This window comes from Dasypus novemcinctus, chromosome 13, assembly GCF_030445035.2.
Source record: "Dasypus novemcinctus isolate mDasNov1 chromosome 13, mDasNov1.1.hap2, whole genome shotgun sequence".
In the NCBI taxonomy this organism is placed as follows: Eukaryota; Metazoa; Chordata; class Mammalia; order Cingulata; family Dasypodidae; genus Dasypus; species Dasypus novemcinctus.
The window spans coordinates 18,662,155-18,682,648 of NC_080685.1; the positions used below are offsets into that span (position 1 = coordinate 18,662,155).

At 38.0% G+C, this 20,494-nt stretch overlaps 1 protein-coding gene across 1 annotated transcript in view; it reads right to left on the minus strand.

Moving 5' to 3' along the window:
• The window catches only part of TSNAX (translin associated factor X), a 31,875-nt gene extending 11,812 nt beyond the window's left edge, over nt 1-20,063 (minus strand). Inside the window, exons 1-4 of the mRNA XM_004467079.5 lie at nt 19,821-20,063; nt 19,277-19,381; nt 12,156-12,270; nt 6,879-7,009 (exon numbers count right to left, since the gene is read on the minus strand). Coding sequence (XP_004467136.1) covers nt 6,879-7,009; nt 12,156-12,270; nt 19,277-19,381; nt 19,821-19,836 — 367 coding nt within the window. The 5' untranslated portion in view covers nt 19,837-20,063. The remainder of the gene's footprint in view (nt 1-6,878; nt 7,010-12,155; nt 12,271-19,276; nt 19,382-19,820) is intronic.
• Nucleotides 20,064-20,494: the final 431 nt, after the last annotated feature.

Genomic DNA, 20,494 nt, shown 5'->3' on the forward strand with positions numbered 1-20,494 from the left:
AGTGACAAATAACAAAATAAAATGGAGTTTGTCTAGGAATAAGGACCTCTTGGTGCAGTATTTCTAAAACTGGGTATGAAACTTTCTTCTTTCCCATGTTCCCTACTTAGTTTCATTCTTATCAAGTGACAACGTCAGCTCAAAAGAGAAACTTTCTGCAACAGGATTTCAGGAAAGCAGTAAGAATGTTCAGAGATATAAATGAGAAACTGGGCTAAATGATCAATCTTCAAATACTGGGGTAGTCTAAGTAGTGTGTAGCACACATTTATCTATACGGAATGTTCACAAACCAAGGTTTTGTAACCCAGAAAATACCTATATAGATTTTTCTCATGGTCATAGTATTCACCATAGAAGTTTGCAATACAAAATACATACTTATTAAATTGTGGTTAAAATAGTCATGATAAGTGTTTACTGTATCAATCACATTTAAATACAAATTTAAGCTATTTCTATTTTACTTGCATACATGGGCAAAATTCAAGGAAGGATGAGAGTCTTTAATCAGATATAGGATCTGCAATCTTCAAGAAAAAGTCTTTGGCTTTGGAGAAAAGTTATAGTATAAATCACTAGATACTAGCTATCAGAGAGCAAGCATGGTCTAGCAGAAAATGTATCAGAGTAGATAAAATGAGTCAGATTCCAGTTCTAATACCACCATCAAGCTCATTTACAAAACAGTCAGGGACTGTATGTCCTCTAACCATTCTTTCAGTTGTAAAATGATTTTCCAATTAGGCAACTGGGTGTTTCCAAATAAAATTTTAAAAATTCTATTCAGAAAACTCTTAAAAAACCTATCAACATGCATATACCTGGATTTTCCACTAACTCGAAAAAGACATCAAAAATTACCGTTTTGGGCAGAGGAAAATTAACCATCATCAAAACCATTTTCCTCCATGGTATACACACAGACCAGGTTTCCCACTCTCAAGTACTATCTTCTGCTCTTCTTTTGCCCACAACAGGCCAGTTGGATGGTGATACTCTGGATGATCTTGGAAACCATGTTCTAATAGCAGAGTCCCCATGAGCATGGATCCCTAAATTATTAAATGAGGCAGAGCACCACTGCAAAGCCTGCACCATAAGTAAGAAAGAAATGATTTCTATTTTGTTAAGTCCCTGAGATTTCACGGTTTATTCACTTCTTTCAGCAGTTAGCTTTACCTTAACTAACCAACATCTCTTTTCTACTAATCTTTTCTAATCTCACTAGTACTTCTTTTCTAATGTCACTAATAAATTCAATTTTTCAGCTATCTTTCCCTTTGCTAAATTTTTTCTACTACTACTCCAAAGTTACACATTTTCATGTCCTAATTCATTTTTACAGTGAACCTTCTCGGTTTACTAATATGCTGAATCTGTATCAAAATCTCTGTACTAGCCTAAGGATTTAATGAACTTTAGAACTTCCCTAAAGATTAACACTGATTTTATTTCTACTCTTATAGTCTACATAATAACTTCTAGAAGCATTTTCTTTTGGAAGGAACTAAAAAACAGTAAAACAAAAACTTGCAAATGCAAACCATCGGATAAAAGATGTGATTGAATAAAAAAGAAAAACACTTTAAAATACTTTGTTCTTTTTTTTGTCCACTTCTGTTGTTGTCAGCGGCACAGGAATCTGTGTTTCTTTTAGTTGTGTCATGTTGCTGTGTCAGTTCTCCATGTGTGCGGCGCCATTCCTGGGCAGGCTGAACTTTCTTCACATTGGGCGGCTCTCCTTACGGGGCGCACTCCTTGGCGCATGGGGCTCCCCTATGTGGGGGACACCCCTGCGTGGGCAGGGCACTCCTTGCGCCCATCAGCACTGTGCGTGGGCCGGCTCCACAAGGGTCAAGGAGGCCGGGGGTTTGAACCGCGAACCTCCCATTAGGTAGACAGACGCCCTAACTACTGGGCCAAGTCCGCGTCCCACTTTGTTCTTAATTAAACAACCATTTACTGAGCACCTATTAAGGGTCTGAATGAAAGAAAAAAACAAAACTCTGTAGAGACTTGCAAAGCCTACATTCTAGTGGAGAGGTGGAGAAAAAGATAATAAAGAAAATAATATATAAGGAAATTACATAGTATGTTAGAAGGTGTTAAGTACCATAAATAAAAAACAAAGTAAGGGCAAAGTAAATATTCTGGGTTTTTAAGGAAAATCTTAATACAGTATATGTTAACAGAATTCTGAAGGGGGGAGGAGAGGATAAGCAAGATAAAAACCTTCACTAGAGGTTCGGTTCTAAAGCCAATAGGTAAATTAAACCCATATGGTAAGAATCCAGTGATACATAATGGCTCTTGCTAGCTTATGTCCTTGGGAAAGTTGCTTAACCTCAATTTCCCCACTTGTGAAGTGGTAATTATAATATCCATGACTCAGGGATAATGCAAAGATCAAATGAGGTCATGAATATAAAGAAAGGTGGCCTAAAAAATATTACCAATTTGCACAAAATACCCACTTAACCCATCATTGATATTCTTGGATAAAAGAACCGAAATATTATTTAGGGTCTGGACTTAAGTTTTGTATGCCTCAAAAAATGATTTTTATCATTACCACAATGATATAAATTAAATTTAAAAAAACAAAAGAAAACAAAATTTTTGTGATGGAGGACTGCAGAACCTATTACTCTCCCCTAACTGTTCACTTTACAATAAGAAAAAAACATGATAGGGCACAAAAACTTTTTTTTTTAAGTTATTTATTTCAAGTAACTATGCATTCCCTTGTTTAATCATCCCATGGGACAATGTGTAATCTACACTGATAAGAAACGTGTAGAAAACAGACCTAACTTTTGGTGGTTGTTCAATTATTAGTACGCTATTCCACGTTTGTGCTCACACCAAGTGTCCCAGAGGGAAATGCTCTGCGTGCCATTAGCAGTATTCTTAATGAGGAAAAGCACAAAACTCCTTTAGTTCAATGCCAGAATTGTTTTATCTTCAAGTCAAAAGAACAACTATTTGGAGTAACACCAAAACAAGCATTTAACAATTATAAGCAGCAAGCTATTCATAAGCATCATATTGTTAATGCTACTCTAATTATAAATAACCTAATTTTATCAAATAAAATATCTGTCAGCAAAATTTTAAGCCCCAGAAACCTCTTTATTTGATGCCTTTATCCCTTCACTGTAAGAAAATAATCTTTTCTGCTTCAATTTAAAGGACACTTTAAAGACTTCTTACAGGAGAGCGAGATGGTTTTTAATCCACAAATAGGTAACTTTAAAGAAAATTTACAAATCATAAACAAGACCTAAAATTGATTATGATAATTATAATATTCTGTAATGATACAATGAAGTGGGAAAATCTGAAAAAAGATGACTCATTTTATTAATATCCTACCTAAACTCTTTCCAAGAAAGCAGAGCTTCCTTCCTGATTTAAGGAACACTCCCCTAACTCTCTGAGATGTCCTTTTCTCCCTCCATTTCTGTTTTGCTCTACAAGCCAATACCAGCTTTCTAGGTTTCTTTTGGTATCGTTATCTATATGCCCCTCCCCCTACATAAAAACTCTTTCCTTATATTTTACTCTCACGAACTAACAAAGGACATACAAAATAAAGCTACTGGGCCAATTACAGCAAATCTAGGATGTCAGACATGAGGGAACTTTAAGTCAACAAGATTAGTAGGGCCTAATCATGAACTAATAAGGAATTGAGAGATTTAATCTAAACATGAAAAACATGTCATCACTTGTTACAGATGGAACACCAACACTGTGAAGGAAATACAAGTTTTAATTATAGATTGAAGTAAAAAATGAAGACTACTGTGGTCAGCTTTTATTATACTACAGGGCCATGAATTTTTGCAACAGGCTTACTATGTGACATGATGGAAAGATAATAAAGATTCTAGAAGTTACTCAAACTCATGCCTTTAATTATCCGAGTTAACAGGATACTTAAAAGAAGTTGTAGAATGCAGTTTGTTTCCTTTAATGCAATAAACATTAGGACTGTACTGCTTCATCAGATAAAGGACTTTCTAGAAACTGAGAGTCCTCCACTGCCAACCCCCCTGCCCAGTGTGCCTCAAGATTTTTCATGCGTTATCTATTTCTATAGAGCAGGACCACTGTGAGTGAAACATTTCCCTGCTGTATCTCTACAAGTTCATAGCTACTAATCCGGCTTACAGGGCAGGGAGAAACAGCGTTAATTCACTGACTCCCTCATGGCAGTACAATATGCATGGATAAAGAGTTGATAAATAACCACCACTCCTGACCTACATCCCTGAGAAGATCGACAACATACCTATGGTCTGGCCTTTCACTTCTGGTTTCCAATCAGCCCTCATAACTGAGTTAAGTGGGCTGGATGCCCCAGCTTACCTCCTCCCCACTCCACCTCAATGGGAAGAGGCATATAAAAATATCAAGAGAGCAAAGAGAACAAGTTGCCACTTACATTATCTGACTTGCTAACCAACTAGGAATAACAGAGCAGCTAAGAGAAACCTCACAAAAGTAGTTTTACAGAGAGTATCACTCACACCAATGGCATGGCTCTTTTCATTAAGCAGCACACAAACTTTTACCACAGCAACTACCACGAAGAGAAGTATTATTGACATGATCTCCTGATACAAACAACTGCTCTGGAAAAAGGAGCTAAGAACTTGCCAATACTACTATTTCTGTTTTTATAAGCCCAGTTATAATTTCCATACAGAGGTACATAAATCTTAAGTATACAATTCAATAAATGTTTACATATGTATATACCCATGTTACCCTATTCAGATAAAAAATATAAAACATTTCTACCACCCCAGGAAATTCTCTCATGACAATTCCCAGTCAATTACCCATCCCCAACCTTTACCCCCAGGGAACCACTATCCTTCTTTTACCTCCCTTAGTTTTGCCTGTTCTTGAACTTTACATAAATGGCATATTTACTTTGTCCAGCATAATGTCTATGAGATTCATTCATACTGATGCTATGTATGTTGTTTTTTATCACTATGTTCTAATGTACAACTACACCACAATTTATTTATCCATTCTACTGATGGACAGTTGTGCCATTTTTTAGTTTTAGGATATTATGACCATAGCTGCTATGAGCTTTCTTGCAGATGTTTTTTAGTGGACACAAGCCTTTTGAGTACATACCTATAAGTAGGACTATTAGAGTATAAGGTATGCATGCGGTTAGCTGAAGCAGATACACTTTGCATGGGCCAGCTCTCTGCTCAGGCCAGCTCACCACATGGGCCAGCTTGCCTTTCACCAGGAGGCCCTGGGAATCGAACCCTAGACCTCCCATATGGCAGATGGGAGCCCAATTGCTTAAGCCACATCGATTACCCTCCAAATAGTTTTTTAAAGTGGTATTGTCAGTTTTATAAATTAGACATGTTGGCAGATGTAAACAGTATCTCACTGTAGTTTTACTTTGCATTACTCTAGTGAATAATGTTTAGTACCTTTTCATATGCTTATTGGTCATTTGGATATCTTTTTTGTGACTTCAGGTTTTTTATCCACTTTTTAAATTGGGTTGTCTTCTTGTTGATTTGTAGCAATTCTATATATATTCTGGATATGAGTTCTTTATCCAATAATATATTGAAATGTCTTCTCTCAATGTCTTAATGTCTTCTGATAAACAGAATTTCTTAATTTTAATGAAATTCAATTGACTGACTTTTCCTTTAACAATTAATGCTTCTTTGTGTCCTTTTAAAAGTTTTCCCATCAGAGGGTCATGGAGATAGTCTCATGTTTTCTTTTAGAGGCTTGATTGTTTTAGCCTTCACCTGGCCCTCTTCCCATCAATGACTCTGACCTTCTCTCCCAACCTGCCAAATCTGTCATATCTGAGGTAGTACCATTCAACAAAGTGCACTCTTCAAATCACTATTATTATGTGTGCTATTCTTTAAAAGCTAAAAAACCCTAATAGTAAATACTAAGTTATGATGGGAATGTATCTCCAATGGAAATATGTTATAATGACTCTTCATAGAACTGTTTTTCACCTCAGTATCCAATACATCCCCAACTTTAACTGATGGATGTAGGGACTTCCTCTTCCTGTTATTAAAAGATATTTCAAAACCTTACAGTTTGATACTTCTGAAAGTATAAATGCTTAAACTAAAACTAGACATATATGTTGAGGAGATACCAAACGACCCTATTTCCCACTGTTGAACTTACCTGAGGTTCAGTGGAATCAGCTGTTTGATAGAAATAAACACAGAACTTTCACTAATTTCCACTGGTATGAATCAAGCTTTCATTTGCCTTTCTGCAAATCTTGGGCTATTTCTGAATTATATGGTATCTCCCCTGTTACTGGAGGCTCATTAAGAAAAGGATAAAGAGGAAAGACCTAAGCATTTATTCAACTAATGTGACAATAAGGGATACCCAGCAAGACACAACAATACTCCCTGAACCTTTTTAAGTGAATATATAAAACTCATCACTAACTTAAAATTTCCAGATATGAAGTCACACTGTGAGCGGTATGGGTCCACCTGGCTTAAGTAATACTTTCTCCTTCATGAACCTCCTGAAACTGAAAATTAGAGATACCCGTGAGAAATCCTGTAGCTGGAAATGAGATATACCCTTTCTGAATATACCGTACATACTCAAGAATAAAGTTCATTCTATTAAGTCTGTTTTCTCAATTGCTTTACTAAAATTGATCAGTAACTATCATGGCACACTGTTATAAAAATAAAGCCAATTTCATATTACTACTAAAAATTCCCAATTTTTAAAAGTAATAGGCTATATCTTATTTCATCAAGTATCAATTAAAATTCACGCAACTCACATATATATCATTACCAGTGAAACAAACCTAAGCTTACCTGTAGTAATGGCTCGATGAAATTGATGCATGTCTTCTCCTGAGAGCTCTTGGGCTACCTGCAGTATCTTTTGTCTGACACCATCCAACTTAATTTCTGATTCAGTCAATATTTCTTCCATATCAGGAGCACTATAATCAAGATATTGGAGTTACTGAGACATCATCAGCCAGATGCTATGATAGTTAATTCTGAAGTAATCTAAATATCAACTAACATAGGACTAAATAAATATTGTACTTGGATACTTCTATATCAAAGTACAATTAAATATATACACATACATATGTACAAAAAATGCTGTAACATATTATGTGAAAAAATATACAAAATTATACGCATAATATGATCATAACTATGAGAAAAATAAGTGCATAAAAATATGACAATTGGGGACTTCTGCTTTCAGTCAGGAAACATGGACTGTATTTATCCTCCTGCCTTAAACAATTAAAAAGAAATATAAAAGACAATGGTTTTCAAACACTGGACAACAGACAACATCGACTGTATTCCCTGAGAGAGGGGGAAAAATGACATGAGCCCTAGGATTGAGCCATCTTATTGTCTGGGAGAGTTTCCAAGTGGCAGTACAGTGACAGGGAACCTAGTCTCCCTGAGTATAAATGGAGTTGGCAGTGCAAGGAGGCCAGGATGACTAAATTTCACTGGGCAAAAGAAAGAAAGAAGCAGCTACCCAGAGAGAGAGCTCCGGTGGGTTGCAGGTATCAAGTCCAGCTAAATCCTGATCAGTGCAGACATGTGAGGAGACTACCCAAAGATGGAAACAGAATCACCCAAAGCAAGCAGCAGAACAATTTCTATAACCTACATAGGACCAGAAATAGTTGCTGTTCCCACCTGTCTGAGTGGAAAAGCCTTCTAAAAACGCAAGGCATCAGGTAGAATACTGTTGCAGTAAGGGAGGGGGAGAAGGAAAGAGGGGCCATCCCAAACTAAAAGTGGTTCTGGTCCCATTTAACAAAGCTTTTAAAGCATACTTTAAAAAGATCAGTATCCAAGTAGCTTAACTGAGTCCCAGGACAAAGGTCAAAAATATTTTTTTTAAAAATCTGTAACATCCAGCACCCAACAAGGCAAATATCAAAATATTTGTCATCCAATCAAGAATTACCAGGAAGAACAAATGGGAGAACTTACACTATCGCACTTCAAGATTTATTTTAACGCTACAGTAATCAAGACAGTATGGTATTGGTGGCAAGACACAAAAATAACCAATGGAAAAGAAAAAAGTTCAGGTATAGACTCAGGCATATAAAAATACGTGTTTTTTTTTTTTAAGCGCAACGATAAGTAAAGCTGTTATAACTATTTCCATATGCTCAAGAATATAGAAGAAAACATAAATATGTTAAAGAAAGACAAAGGAAATATAAAAGACCATATAAAAGACCTAAATTGATCCTAGACCTGAGAAAAACGCTGAAAAAAAATGCAATGGAATGAGTAATAACAGACCAGACAAAGCAAAAGAAAAAATTAGTGGCACATAGCTATAAAAACTATCCAAAATGAAAGTGAGGGAAAAAAAACCCAGAGAATCAGTTAGCTGTGCAACAGCTTCAAACAGCCTAATATAATATACATGTAATTAAGAGTTCTCAAAAAAGGAGAGAAAAAGGGACAGAAAAAAAATTGAAGAAATAATAGCTGAAAATATGCCAAATTTGATAAAGATTATGAGCATGCAGACCCAAGACACTCAATAAACCCCAAGCACTCAATAATTACTCAATAATTATCAGAATATACAGAAAATTGGTAAAAATACAGAAGATTTGAACAATATTACCAATAACAACTTGACATTTACTGACCATTTCACCCAACAACAGCAGAATACATAATCTTTTCAGGTGCACATGGAACATTTACCCAGATAAACCATATTCTGGACAGAAAAACAAGTCTCAATAAATTTAAAAGGATGTCCTGTGACCACAACATAATTAAATCAGAAATCATTAACAAAAAAAGTCTGAAAAAGTTGTCAATGTTTGCAAACAAAATAACATACTTCTATTTATATCGTGGGTCAAAGAAGAAATAAATATGAAAATTAGAAAGCATATGGAACTGAATGGAAATGGAAAAACAACATGTCAAAATTTGTGGGATACAGCTAAGGCAGTACATAGAGACTTAAAGGGAAATTTATAGCACTAAAACCTGTATTAGAAAAGAAGAAAAGATCTCAGCTTCTTTGAACTCAGCTTCCACTTTAAGAAGAAACTCAAAGTAAGCAGAAGTAATCAAAATTTAAAAATAAGAACACAAATCAATGCAAAACAAACTAAAACCCAAAAAACAGAATATTAATGAAACCAAAAGGTGGTTTCTGAGATCAATAAAGAAAATAGACAAATCTCTAGCTAGATGGATCAGGAAAAGAGAGAAGATACAAATTATCAGTATCAGGAATGAGAGAAGGGACACTACCCAGATCCTGCAGACATTAAAAGGATAATAAATGAAAATTATGGGGAAATGGACTTGGCCCAGTGATTAGGGCGTCCATCTACCACACGGGAGGTCTGCAGTTCAAACCCCGGGCCTCCTTGACCCGTGTGGAGCTGGCCCATGCGCAGTGCTGATGCGCGTAAGGAGTGCCCTGCCATGCAGGGGTGTCCCCCGCATAGGGGAGCCCCACGCGCAAGGAGTACGCCCCGTAGGGAGAGCCGCCCAGCGCAAAGGAGAGTGCAGCCTGCCCAGGAATGGCGCCGCCCACACTGCCCGTGCTGCTGATGACAACAGAAGCGGACAAAGAAACAAGACACAGCAAATAGACACAGAGAACAGACAACCGGGGGAGGGGGAGATTAAATAAATAAATCTTAAAAAAATAAAATAAAATAAATAAATGAAAATTATGAATAGCTGTCAATAAACTTAATTCAAATGAAAAGGAGAAATTCCTTGAAACATGCAAAACACCAAAGTACACTGGAGAAGAGATAACCATAACCATCTATTTCTTTTAAAGAAAAGGAACTTGTAGTTAAAGTATGAAATCTCTTCATTAATAATGGTTATCTTTATATGCTGTGTCTGGCTGATTTCTTTCATAAAGTATTTTTACTTTTCTGAATTCTAATTTTCCTGAAGTTTACTGTTTTTCTCAGTTTACTAATCAAAATCCCATTTATGGAATTTATGACTATAACTATGATTAAAGTAATAGTACATATAATTGAAATCTGCCCAATGATAGTGGATATCTTTAGGCATTGTGGCTGACTTCTTTCATTAGGTACTTTTACTTTTCTGTACTTTATTATAATACTTTTCTCAAGACTACCATTTTCCAAGTGTGGCAGTTTGAGATTATTTATGAATCCCAAAAAGATAAAGATTGTATCTGTAAACCAATCTATTCCTGTCGGTGTGATACCCTTTGAATGCCTAAGATTCAGTTGACATGTCTTAATTAAATTACCTGTTAAGATTAGGGCTTTGATTTAACCATGTCAGTAGGGCATGACCTCAGACTGACTCCCCACCCCTTTGGTGGGCTGATATAAATGGACACTCACCCAAGAAGACACATTGGGAAGAGGAGAAAGCTGTGTCATGTTTGATCCTGGGGCCCCAGGGAGAGATGAGCCATTAGCCTGATAGTTTCTACCTGAAGAGAACAGAGCAGCTGAGCAGCTGAGAAGGCCCAGCAAGAAATGAACCCTATGCCAGAGACTGATATAGAAAGCCATGAGAGACCAGGCAGAGATCGCCTGTCATCTTGCTCCAACACATGGCAACTGACTTTGGTAAGAAGCAGGCTTGAGATGGACTCTTTAGTGACTTGTAACTTAAGCTTTTACTCCAAATAAACACCCTTTATGAAAGCCAACAGATTTCTGGTACTTTGTTTCAACACCCCTTTTGCTGACTAACACATTAAGTTTACTATTTTTTTGTTGTTATTTTTTGGTGGGAAAATAATTACAAGATGACTTTACACGATAATGTGGCTTTTCCTAAAATACTAAATTCTCCTGTGACATTCCTATTACTTTTTTTCTTTAATCTGCTGAATATGGTGGCAATTGTTTCAGAACTGCAATTTGTACTGACAAAAGTGTTCATAATTAATTGAAACAGTGTTATTTCCATAACACAATCTCAACTGTATACAACCCTCTGAGAGCTCAGTAAGAAAATAAGCCAAAATTAAATGTTAGAGGGTCACATAAGAAAAAGAAAAGGTTAACAGTGCCATAGTCCAATAAATCTATATATGGCAAATTTGCTTCCACCTAATAGAATAAAAATGAAAGCATTAGAGAATTATCTAAAAGCTTTAAGTTAGTAAATGGAATACTTCAAAAATATTTTTTAATAAAAGATAAATTATATTTGGTTTCATTTGAATTCTTTATAGGATATATAGTGTGATGCCAATCACCATTACCCTTCTAGAGGTATTTGGAATTTGTAATAAGAATCTCTCTTTGGGAGCTGGACCTGAAATACATAAGCTTGGGAGTTATAAGGCAGGTACTTTTTACCTACATGTGGACCAGAGAAGTAAAGAAAGCTGGTCAAATGAAACATGAAGCAGACAGACAAGCAAAGATGAAACATGGTGATACGGACATAATGCCTGATCTTTGGGGTCTTAAAATATTCCTGAATCTCCCTAATGTATTTTCCTATACTTCTTAGACTAGTTTAAGCTGTTTTTTTTTATTTGCAACCATGAAATCTATTAAATACATGGAGCTTGCATAGAAAAAGAAGATAGTAAAGTCCTAGAGAAAGAAAATGTAACAGAGCTAGAGGAAGAGGAACTTTCAAAGAAGAATCAAGTATGACATTATAGTATCTTATATGGCAAAAATATAAAAGAAGAAAATAGCAGAAGAGTATGCACTAGATTAGCTATATGAAGGTTACAAGGGCAATTCAGATTGCAAAATGGGAAGATAGGTTAAGCAGATTTTAAAGAGTCATCTAATATCAAAAGGTTTACACCTTCCATCCAAGTTTAATATAATAGGCTCAATAAATCATCAAATATTTATTGTATTTTCACAAACAATAGCTTTATCTTAATGAGTGAACTTAATAGAACACAGAATTTCTCCTTCCTATTTCTCTCTTAAAATGTACCTGCTGATATGTTACTCTGATCCCAAAGTTCAGAGAGTAAGTCTTGGAACATTAAAACAGCTGACATTGTCTACTGAGTTATAAAGCATACAAAGCAAATTATATACTATATCACACTAACAAATTCTGCAGATATTTACTTACCTCGTAATCCTATGGAGGAGGAAAATTGTCCTTTTACTTTCAACCGTTATATCCCGACTAAGTTTCACAAGTCTCTCATATTTGTCATGCCTTGCATCAAGTTCCTGCTGAAATGCTGAGAACATATTATAACCATAAGGATGCACATTTTATACTTGAAGACTATCAAACGAGAGATTTACAAACATCGTTCTCCTTAAATGTCACCACTTTGATTCCTAACAGTTACTGTTTTTCCCAGTCAGGAGTCTACCTCCTGACCTTGTATTACTACTTACTGTTCAAGAAACTACTGCATGGAATACTTGTATGTATTTGTATCTATCAGACATAAATGCCAAACTCTTTGCCTTCTATGCTAGCTTAACTTCCACCTATTCTGCTCAATTTATATTTTAGTCTCAAATATTGGGAATGAAAGATTTTTACCCTAACTAGATTCATGTACAGAAAGTCTAACTTGAGACTGCCAAACAGAAACAGTGTTTTAAGTTTTTTAAAAATAAGTCTAGGGAAACGGACTTGGCCCAATGGATAGAGGGTCCGCCTACCACATATGAGGTCCGCGGTTCAAACCCCGGGCCTCCTTGACCTGTGTGGAGCTGGCCCATGCACAGTGCTGATGCGCGCAAGGAGTGCCCTGCCACGCAGGGGTGTCCCCTGCGTAGGGGAGTCCCATGTGCAAGAAGTGCGCCCCGTAAGGAGAGCCGCCCAGCGCAAAAGAAAGTGCTGACTGCCCAAGAATGGCACGGCACACCTGGAGAGCTGATGCAGCAAGATGACACAACAAAAGGAGACAAAGATTCCCGGTGACAACTGGGGGGGTGGAGGGGAGAGAAATAAATAAATCTTTAAAAAAATAAAACAAGTATTATTTTAAAAACTCTATCTGGGTTGTAGTGAGTATACTTATGACAAAAGAATGTATTAAATAAATCTAACTGGAGAAAAATTTGTGTTTTCTGCAACATAAAACTATTATCTTTTATTAAATTATGCATATGTATATATAATACTTCCAAAACAATACAACCACTGGGAGCCTCCAAACACATTAGCTCACCTACAGGAAAAAATAATCTGCAGAATCTAGACAGTTTAAAAAGTAAACTAATGCCTCTAAATTGTTGATTCGTCCTCATGTCCTACCCCTACCTTATGAGTCAACCATACTGTCTTCTTGCTCTTCCTCTGATTCTCTAAGCTTGTACTTTCTTGATGCCTTTTTTTTCTATTGTCTCTAGAACACTATACTCTCTGGTAACCTCATGTTTCACATTTTCATTATTCAGGTATCTACTCAAAAACTTCCTAATTATCACCTGCTTCCCTCCTCCCTTACTCACCATTCCCATACTGTGCGTCACTGATTCTTTCCTGACATTCATTCTAACTACTCAAAAGTATATTATTTAATTGTACAGTTACTTGTTAACCATATTCCCCATATAATTTAAATTTCAGGAAGGCACGGGTTTTGACTTCATTCACCATTGTATCCTCCATGCCTAGAATAGGGCCTGGCAGTAAAGATTCAGAAAACATTTCTTGAATGAATGTCTGCTTGTCATAGAGAATATAACACACTGATATATGCTATAGTTGCCAATCACTATGTACAGTCTCCTAGAAACTAGTAAGTTTTTGAAAAGGAGCTTCAAATCCATGTGCCCACTAAGCATTACCTCTGACACAGAATGAATAATGTGTCTTACGTATTTTTAGCAATTACTGTTTAGTATGTATGCTGATGCAGTTGAAATTAGTAAAATATAAACTATTAGAATTTTAGAAATTACTTTTGAAGCACTGCTGACTCTGACTTATCACCTTCACTACTGTCATCTTTTTTTTTTTAAGATTTATTTTTATTTATTTCTCTCCCCTTCCCTCCCCCTACCCTGGTTGTCTGTTCTATTTGCTGCAGTCTTCTTTGTCCGCTTCTGTTGTTGTCAGCAGCACAGGAATCTGTGTTTCTTTTTGTTGCGTCATCTTGTTGTGTCAGTTCTCCGTGTGTGGGGCACCATTCCTGGGCAGGCCGCACTTTCTTTCAAGCTGGGCGGCTCTCCTTACGGGGCACACTCCTTGAGCGTGGGGCTCCCCTACGGGGGGGGGGACACCCCTGCGTGGCACGGCACTCCTTGCGCGCATCAGCACTATGCATGGGCCAGCTCCACATGGGTGAAGGAGGCCCTGGGGTTTGAACCACAGACCTCCCATGTGGTAGGCGATGCCCTATCCATTGGGCCAAGTCCACTTCCCTCATTCTTTATATAAATGTGTATATGCATACTGTTTTAGTTTGCTAAGCTGCTAAAAGCAGATATCATAAGATGGATTGGCTTTTTACAGTGGGAATTTATTAGCTTAATAGCTTAAAATTTTGAGTCTCAGAAAAATGTCCAAATCAAGGCATCATCAAGTGATGCTTTTTTTCTGAAGACCAGTTGCTGGCAATCCTGGACTCCTCGGTCATAACAAGGCACATGGCAGTGTCTGCTGGTCTCTCCTTTATCTTCTGAGCTTCTTTGCTTTTAGCTTCTTGCTTCCTTGGCTTTCTCTCCTTCCCCATATTCATCTAGTTTTTAAAGTACTCCAGTAAGAGGACTAAAACCCACCCTGGGCCATGCCTTAACTAAGTGACCTAATCATAAGGCCCTCCTCTTTACATTAAGTTTACACCCACAGGTATGGATTTTCTGTGGGTACATACAGATTCAAAACCAGCACACGAACAGTTTTGTTTTCTAATTCTATTTGAGAGTAAGTTGCACACATTGTGCCCCTTTATACTTCAGACCTAGAAATAAGTATTCTCATACGTAACTGCATGCAGTTTTCAATTTTAGGAAACTTAGCACTGATAAAATAATCTATAGTGCATATCTTGTCAATTGTTCTAATAATGTTTTTTTAACCACTTCTTTCCTCTACTGCAGTGTCCAGTCCATAATCACATATTGCATTTTTTGGGTTTGGTTTTGCGGTAGGTACCAGGGCCAGGGATTGAACCCTGGACTTCATATGTGGGAAGCCGGCATGCAAACACTGAGCCACACTGGCTCCCACATATTGTATTTAATTGTCACACCTCTTTAGTTTTCTTAATTCTGCAACAGTTTCTCAGTCTTTCTTTGTCTTTCATGAGAATGATATTGTTGAAAAATACAGTCCTGTTATTTTACAAAGTATTTCTCAACTTGGAATTTGATTAATATTTCCTCATGATTAGATTCAGGTTATGCATCCCCAAGTGCTGATGTGTCCTTGGAGTATTACAAGGGACCAGATTATGAAAGGCCTTATAAGGAGTTTGTAGTTTGTTAAACGTAGTGCAGAGTCATTAGAAAGTCTTAAAAATTAAAATAAAATTTAAAAAAAATTATTCCAGCAGATGTATAAAGGCAAGGGTGGGTGGAAGCAGAGAGGTTTTTCCATAGTACAAACACCATGGTAACGTAGATTAAGATGGCAATAGGCGGCAGACTTGGCCCAATGGTTAGAGTGTCCGTCTACCACATGGGAGGGCCGTGGTTCAAACCCCGGGCCTCCTTGACCCGTGTGGAGCTGGCCCACGTGCAGTGCTGATGCGCACAGGGAGTGCCGTGCCACGCAGGGGTGCCCCCCCCCGTAGGGGAGCCCCACGCGCAAGGAGTGCGCCCCGTAAGGAGAGCCACCCAGCGCAAAAGAAAATGCAGCCTGCCGAGGAATGGCGCAGCACACGTGGAGAGCTGACACAACGAAATGACACAACAAAAAGAAACACAGATTCCCGGTGCTGCTGATAAGGATAGAAGCGGTCACAGAAGAAACACATAGCGAATGGACACAGAAAGCAGACAACTGGCAGAAGGGAGGAAGGGAGAGAAATAAATAAAAAATAAACCTTTAAAAAAAAAAGAATGAGTGATAAAGCAAAAGTGGCAAAACATTAAAAACTGGGCAATATAAGTAAAGGCTATATAGAAGTAAGCTGTATTATTTATCTAACTTTTTGGCAAATTTGAAATTATTTCAAAATAAAAAGTTAAAAAAAAGGAAAATATTTCATTACTCAGATGAATGAACAATGGCAGAATATTCATCTGATGATTCCTTCCATGAAACTGTATCTCTGATAGCAAAGTAGTGGCTAGTACATTAAAGATCCTGAAGACCACCCATATAACCCTGGATTTAAGTTCAAATTTATCAAACTATACCATCTCATCAAATTTTCTCTAGGAGCTAGTGTTTTTCATTAAAGACCTCTCATTTAAACTCTCCTTCTCGCTTAACTTGCTCTAAAAGATTAGTAAGCTTTTATTTACATTAAGGTTTCACACACATAGTTGGTAATGCTAATAAAAGGAAAATAAAAAGACAAATGATTTAACTTTCTTGGAAAACAAACTGCTAAAAGGCAGAAATAGTCTGCACTTGAAAATACTATCACTAAGCATGATAAAACGATTATTATTTACTCTAAAAAAATGAAGATAACAGCATTAATCTTATTTACTTTTAAACTACCTGGAAATCAAAGACTCTGCTAGTAGTCAAAAAATCCTCTTTTTAAATCCAGGTACCAGGTATGCTTTTAACTGAGTATTACTACTGAGAGCCTCACAATAAGCTTAAATACATATTCCAAAAAATGATGTGACCTAGTAAACACAAGATTGTGACCACAAAATTACCACAGACAACTACTTAAAATTACCTTCAATGACTTCCCTTGCTTACATAGTATTTTTTAATTACCTTACTACATATAATATAAAAATCTCCAAAAACAGAAATTGTAATTTTTTAAAAATATTTTAACTTAATTACATCAACTTTCTGAATTTTCAAATCCTACACTTTAAAATTCCCTTAAACCGCTAACCTCTCTTAATAACTACTTTATTTCAGAAGCACTGCACTCCTAGCAACATGTCTGGCCTATCGGGAGCATCCAATAGATTCTGCACGAATAAAGAAACTAGAACTTGAATTAAATATTAACCAAATTAGTAACTAGCAAGGAGTTAAATATATCTGGTCTTTTGTTACCAAGATAATAATTAGGCTAAGATTTTGCCTGCTATTTCATTTCAAGATAATCAACACATAAACATAACTAAATACCATGAATACAAAGCTAAATAAAACACGAGGAGCTCAGTGTAGTATGGCAGACAAGTGATGTAAACAAATAATTAAATAAAATTTGTTAACACTATAATATGTGTAAAAGTTTCAGGAATGGTATTTTTTTTGTTCACTACTAATCCACGCTAGAACACAGTAGATGCTTAATAAATACTTCATGACAGGAGGGATGGATAATGAATTTATGCAATACGTGTCACCAATTCTGCTTGAAAGGAAAATCAGAAAAGCTTCAAAGGGAAGAAGCTACTTGAGCTAGGTCTTGAAGAAAATTGTAGTTCTCCCAAACTCCAAATGGGTAATGGGGTCATAAAGCTATAAGAAATTCCAAGGCAGGAAGTGGACTTGGCCCAGTGGTTAGGGAGTCCGTCTACTACATGGGAGGTCCGTGGTTCAAACCCCAGGTCTCCTTGACCCACGTGGAGCTGGTCCACGTGCAGTGCTGATGCGCACAAGGAGTGCCATGCCACGGAGGGGTGTCCCCGCGTAGGGGAGCCCCATACGCAAGGAGTGTGCCCCAAAAGGAGAGCCACCCAGCGCGAAAGAAAGTGCGGCCTGCCCAGGAATGGTGCCACACACACGGAGAACTGACACAACAAGATGACGCAACAAAAAAAGAAATACAGATTCCTGTGCCGCTGACAATAGAAGTGGACAAAGACGACGCAGCAAAATAGACACAGAGAACAGACAACCGGGATGGGGGGGAGGGGAAGGGGAGAGAAATAAATAAATAAATCTTTAAAAAAAAAAAATTCCAAGGTAAAAGAATTGTGTGCGCAAAGGCAGGCAGCAGCACAGACATCAATACAAGCTCAGAAACAAGCAGTTCTGTATAGGGTACGTGAACGTATAAAGGTGGGGAATATGTGACCCACTGCAGTCTTTCCAGTGAAAATAAAACTCTTATCAATATGCCCTCTATTTATTACACCTACTTGTCTTACACCTCCAAATATCACTGTAGCTGCTGTGTTGGTTTTAAAATATGTCCACAAATTATCTGATACTCCTCCCTACAAAAGGTAGACCCTAATTCCCTTCCCCTTTGAAAAGGGCTGTATATAGTGACTCACTTCTTATGAATAGAAGGTAGCAAAAGTGACAGTGTGTGGTCTGAATTGGAGAAATAAAGGAGACTGGGTTCCTCCTTGCTCTCTTTCTGGGATTACTCACTCTTGGGGAAGTCAGATGCCATGACCTATGGACCCCTTTGCAGGGGTCCAGGTAGGGAGGAACAAAGAGTTGGCTGTTGGCAAAAGGCCTAACTTACAAATAGCCCAGGATCCTCCAGCCCCAACAAGTCTTCAGCTGATTGCAAGCCTGAATAAGTCCCTCACAGATTCCTGAACCCTAAGGCAGTGGACAGAGGGGGGGTCAGAGGAAGATTTTGTTTTGAAATAGGGAAAAACTTGACCCAGTAAAATGCTGAGATAAAAGTGACTGTAAATACAGAAGGTTCACTAAAAGAAATGAGTTCCCACTCTGTGAATGGCAAGACAAATATCAGTACTTGTCTTTGAAAAGTCTGGTTGAGGAAACAAAGTACACATTAAAAAGTATATCAATGAGAGCAAGTGTAATTCAGTGGATGAGGGCATGCTTTGCATGTACAAGTTCCTGGAGTTCAATCCCCGGTACCTTCTAAAAAACCCAAAATAAAACAAAAGAAAGCAAACCAATGGTTATATGGTAATTCGTAATACATGAGAAAACCCTGTAAGATGCACAAAAAAATTCGAACTATGTAGCACATCTCATGATAACTAATGTTGACCTGTGCAACTGTAATGGGGGGGAAAAGGTCAAGATCTTTTGAATACAGATATTCAAGGCAGACCTAACACCACCGCAAAACTAGGGGAAAATTAAAAGGTTCACACCTGCACATCATAGTTTTCTCAGGGACTGTTTAACTGCTGCACAACATGGCTGAAAAAAAAATTTGTTACAACCTCTCTGTTCGCTTCTCTTAGCCAACTTACATTTGAACGCCAACATCACAGGTGAAGATGAATTAACATCCTTCCCTTCTCTCCTTTGGTTATGTGGAAAATTGTCATGCTTCCTTTTCCTGAACCCTCCTGATCCTTATGCAGGGAAGAAGAAAAAAGTTGGATAGGGCTCTTCCATCACTAAGAGTTGACAAACAGAATATGGGCAAACCCCTTCTGTCCTTTAAAATAGAACGTCTACAGGGATCTCTCCTAGTTGCTTCCTCCGTACACTGACAGAAAATAAACAGCCCTCCCTTATCCACCCCCACCCCAAACCTTACTTCATCCAGCCTTCTATCAATGGCTCCTTGATGTGGTACAATCACTGAAATAAGGAAAAATGATAGGGAGAAAATTTATGAAAATGAAGGGCGTAAATAAGGCAATCTGGCCAAGGAAAGCATTAGAGCCGCTGCCATCACCCCTAACCTGTAAGGAACCTCAAGCCTGTGAAGTTGAAAATCCAACAGAAAAGCTAGAGATCCTCCCCGCCTTCGAGTAAATAGCACCCAATAGCTGTTAAGGACGCCACCTTCTTTGTTGCTCATGTCGTCTCGGCCTACGTTAAGATGAGCGGAGACTGAGTGCCTGGGAACGAGCTGGAGTGCACAAAGCGCCAGCCGTTGGCGGCAAACCAATCTCTAAACGAAAACCTTCGTAAGAAACCGTTTGCAGGAAAGCCGATTACGACGCGCTAGCCGGAAACGCACGCCGTCACGGAACCAGGCCTGTTTCTTCGCCCTCTCCCACTTCCGGCCGGCGTGCCACTGGCTCCGCCCCGCCTGGGCCCGGAGGACCTCGTGCCCGCGCGTCTGCCCTCTGCTGTGCCTGAAAGCAAAAGCGAACCTAGACTCCTCGCAGCTTGCGCTGTCAACATTTTTTGAAAAGACGATACATCCTCCTGGAGGTTAGAGTTGTGTGCAGGTGCGAGCAGCGAACAATGTACGTGAAATTTTCTTAAGGCACGCTTAGAACACCCTAACTTTCCCTCCGAGGAGTTCTCCTCCCCTTCCCGCGCGATGCAATGCGGGGGTTGGAGTTCGCCAGGAGAGGTGTACTCTTGAATGCCTTGCTATTAGGTTGAAAGGTATGAAAGAGCCCTCAAGATCCTCTAGGCTGGAGGAAAGAAAGGTCTTTGAATGGAGGTGGAACCCTTTCATTTTTATCAGTGACTGCTGGTGCTTTATGCCATGGAAATTTGGACAG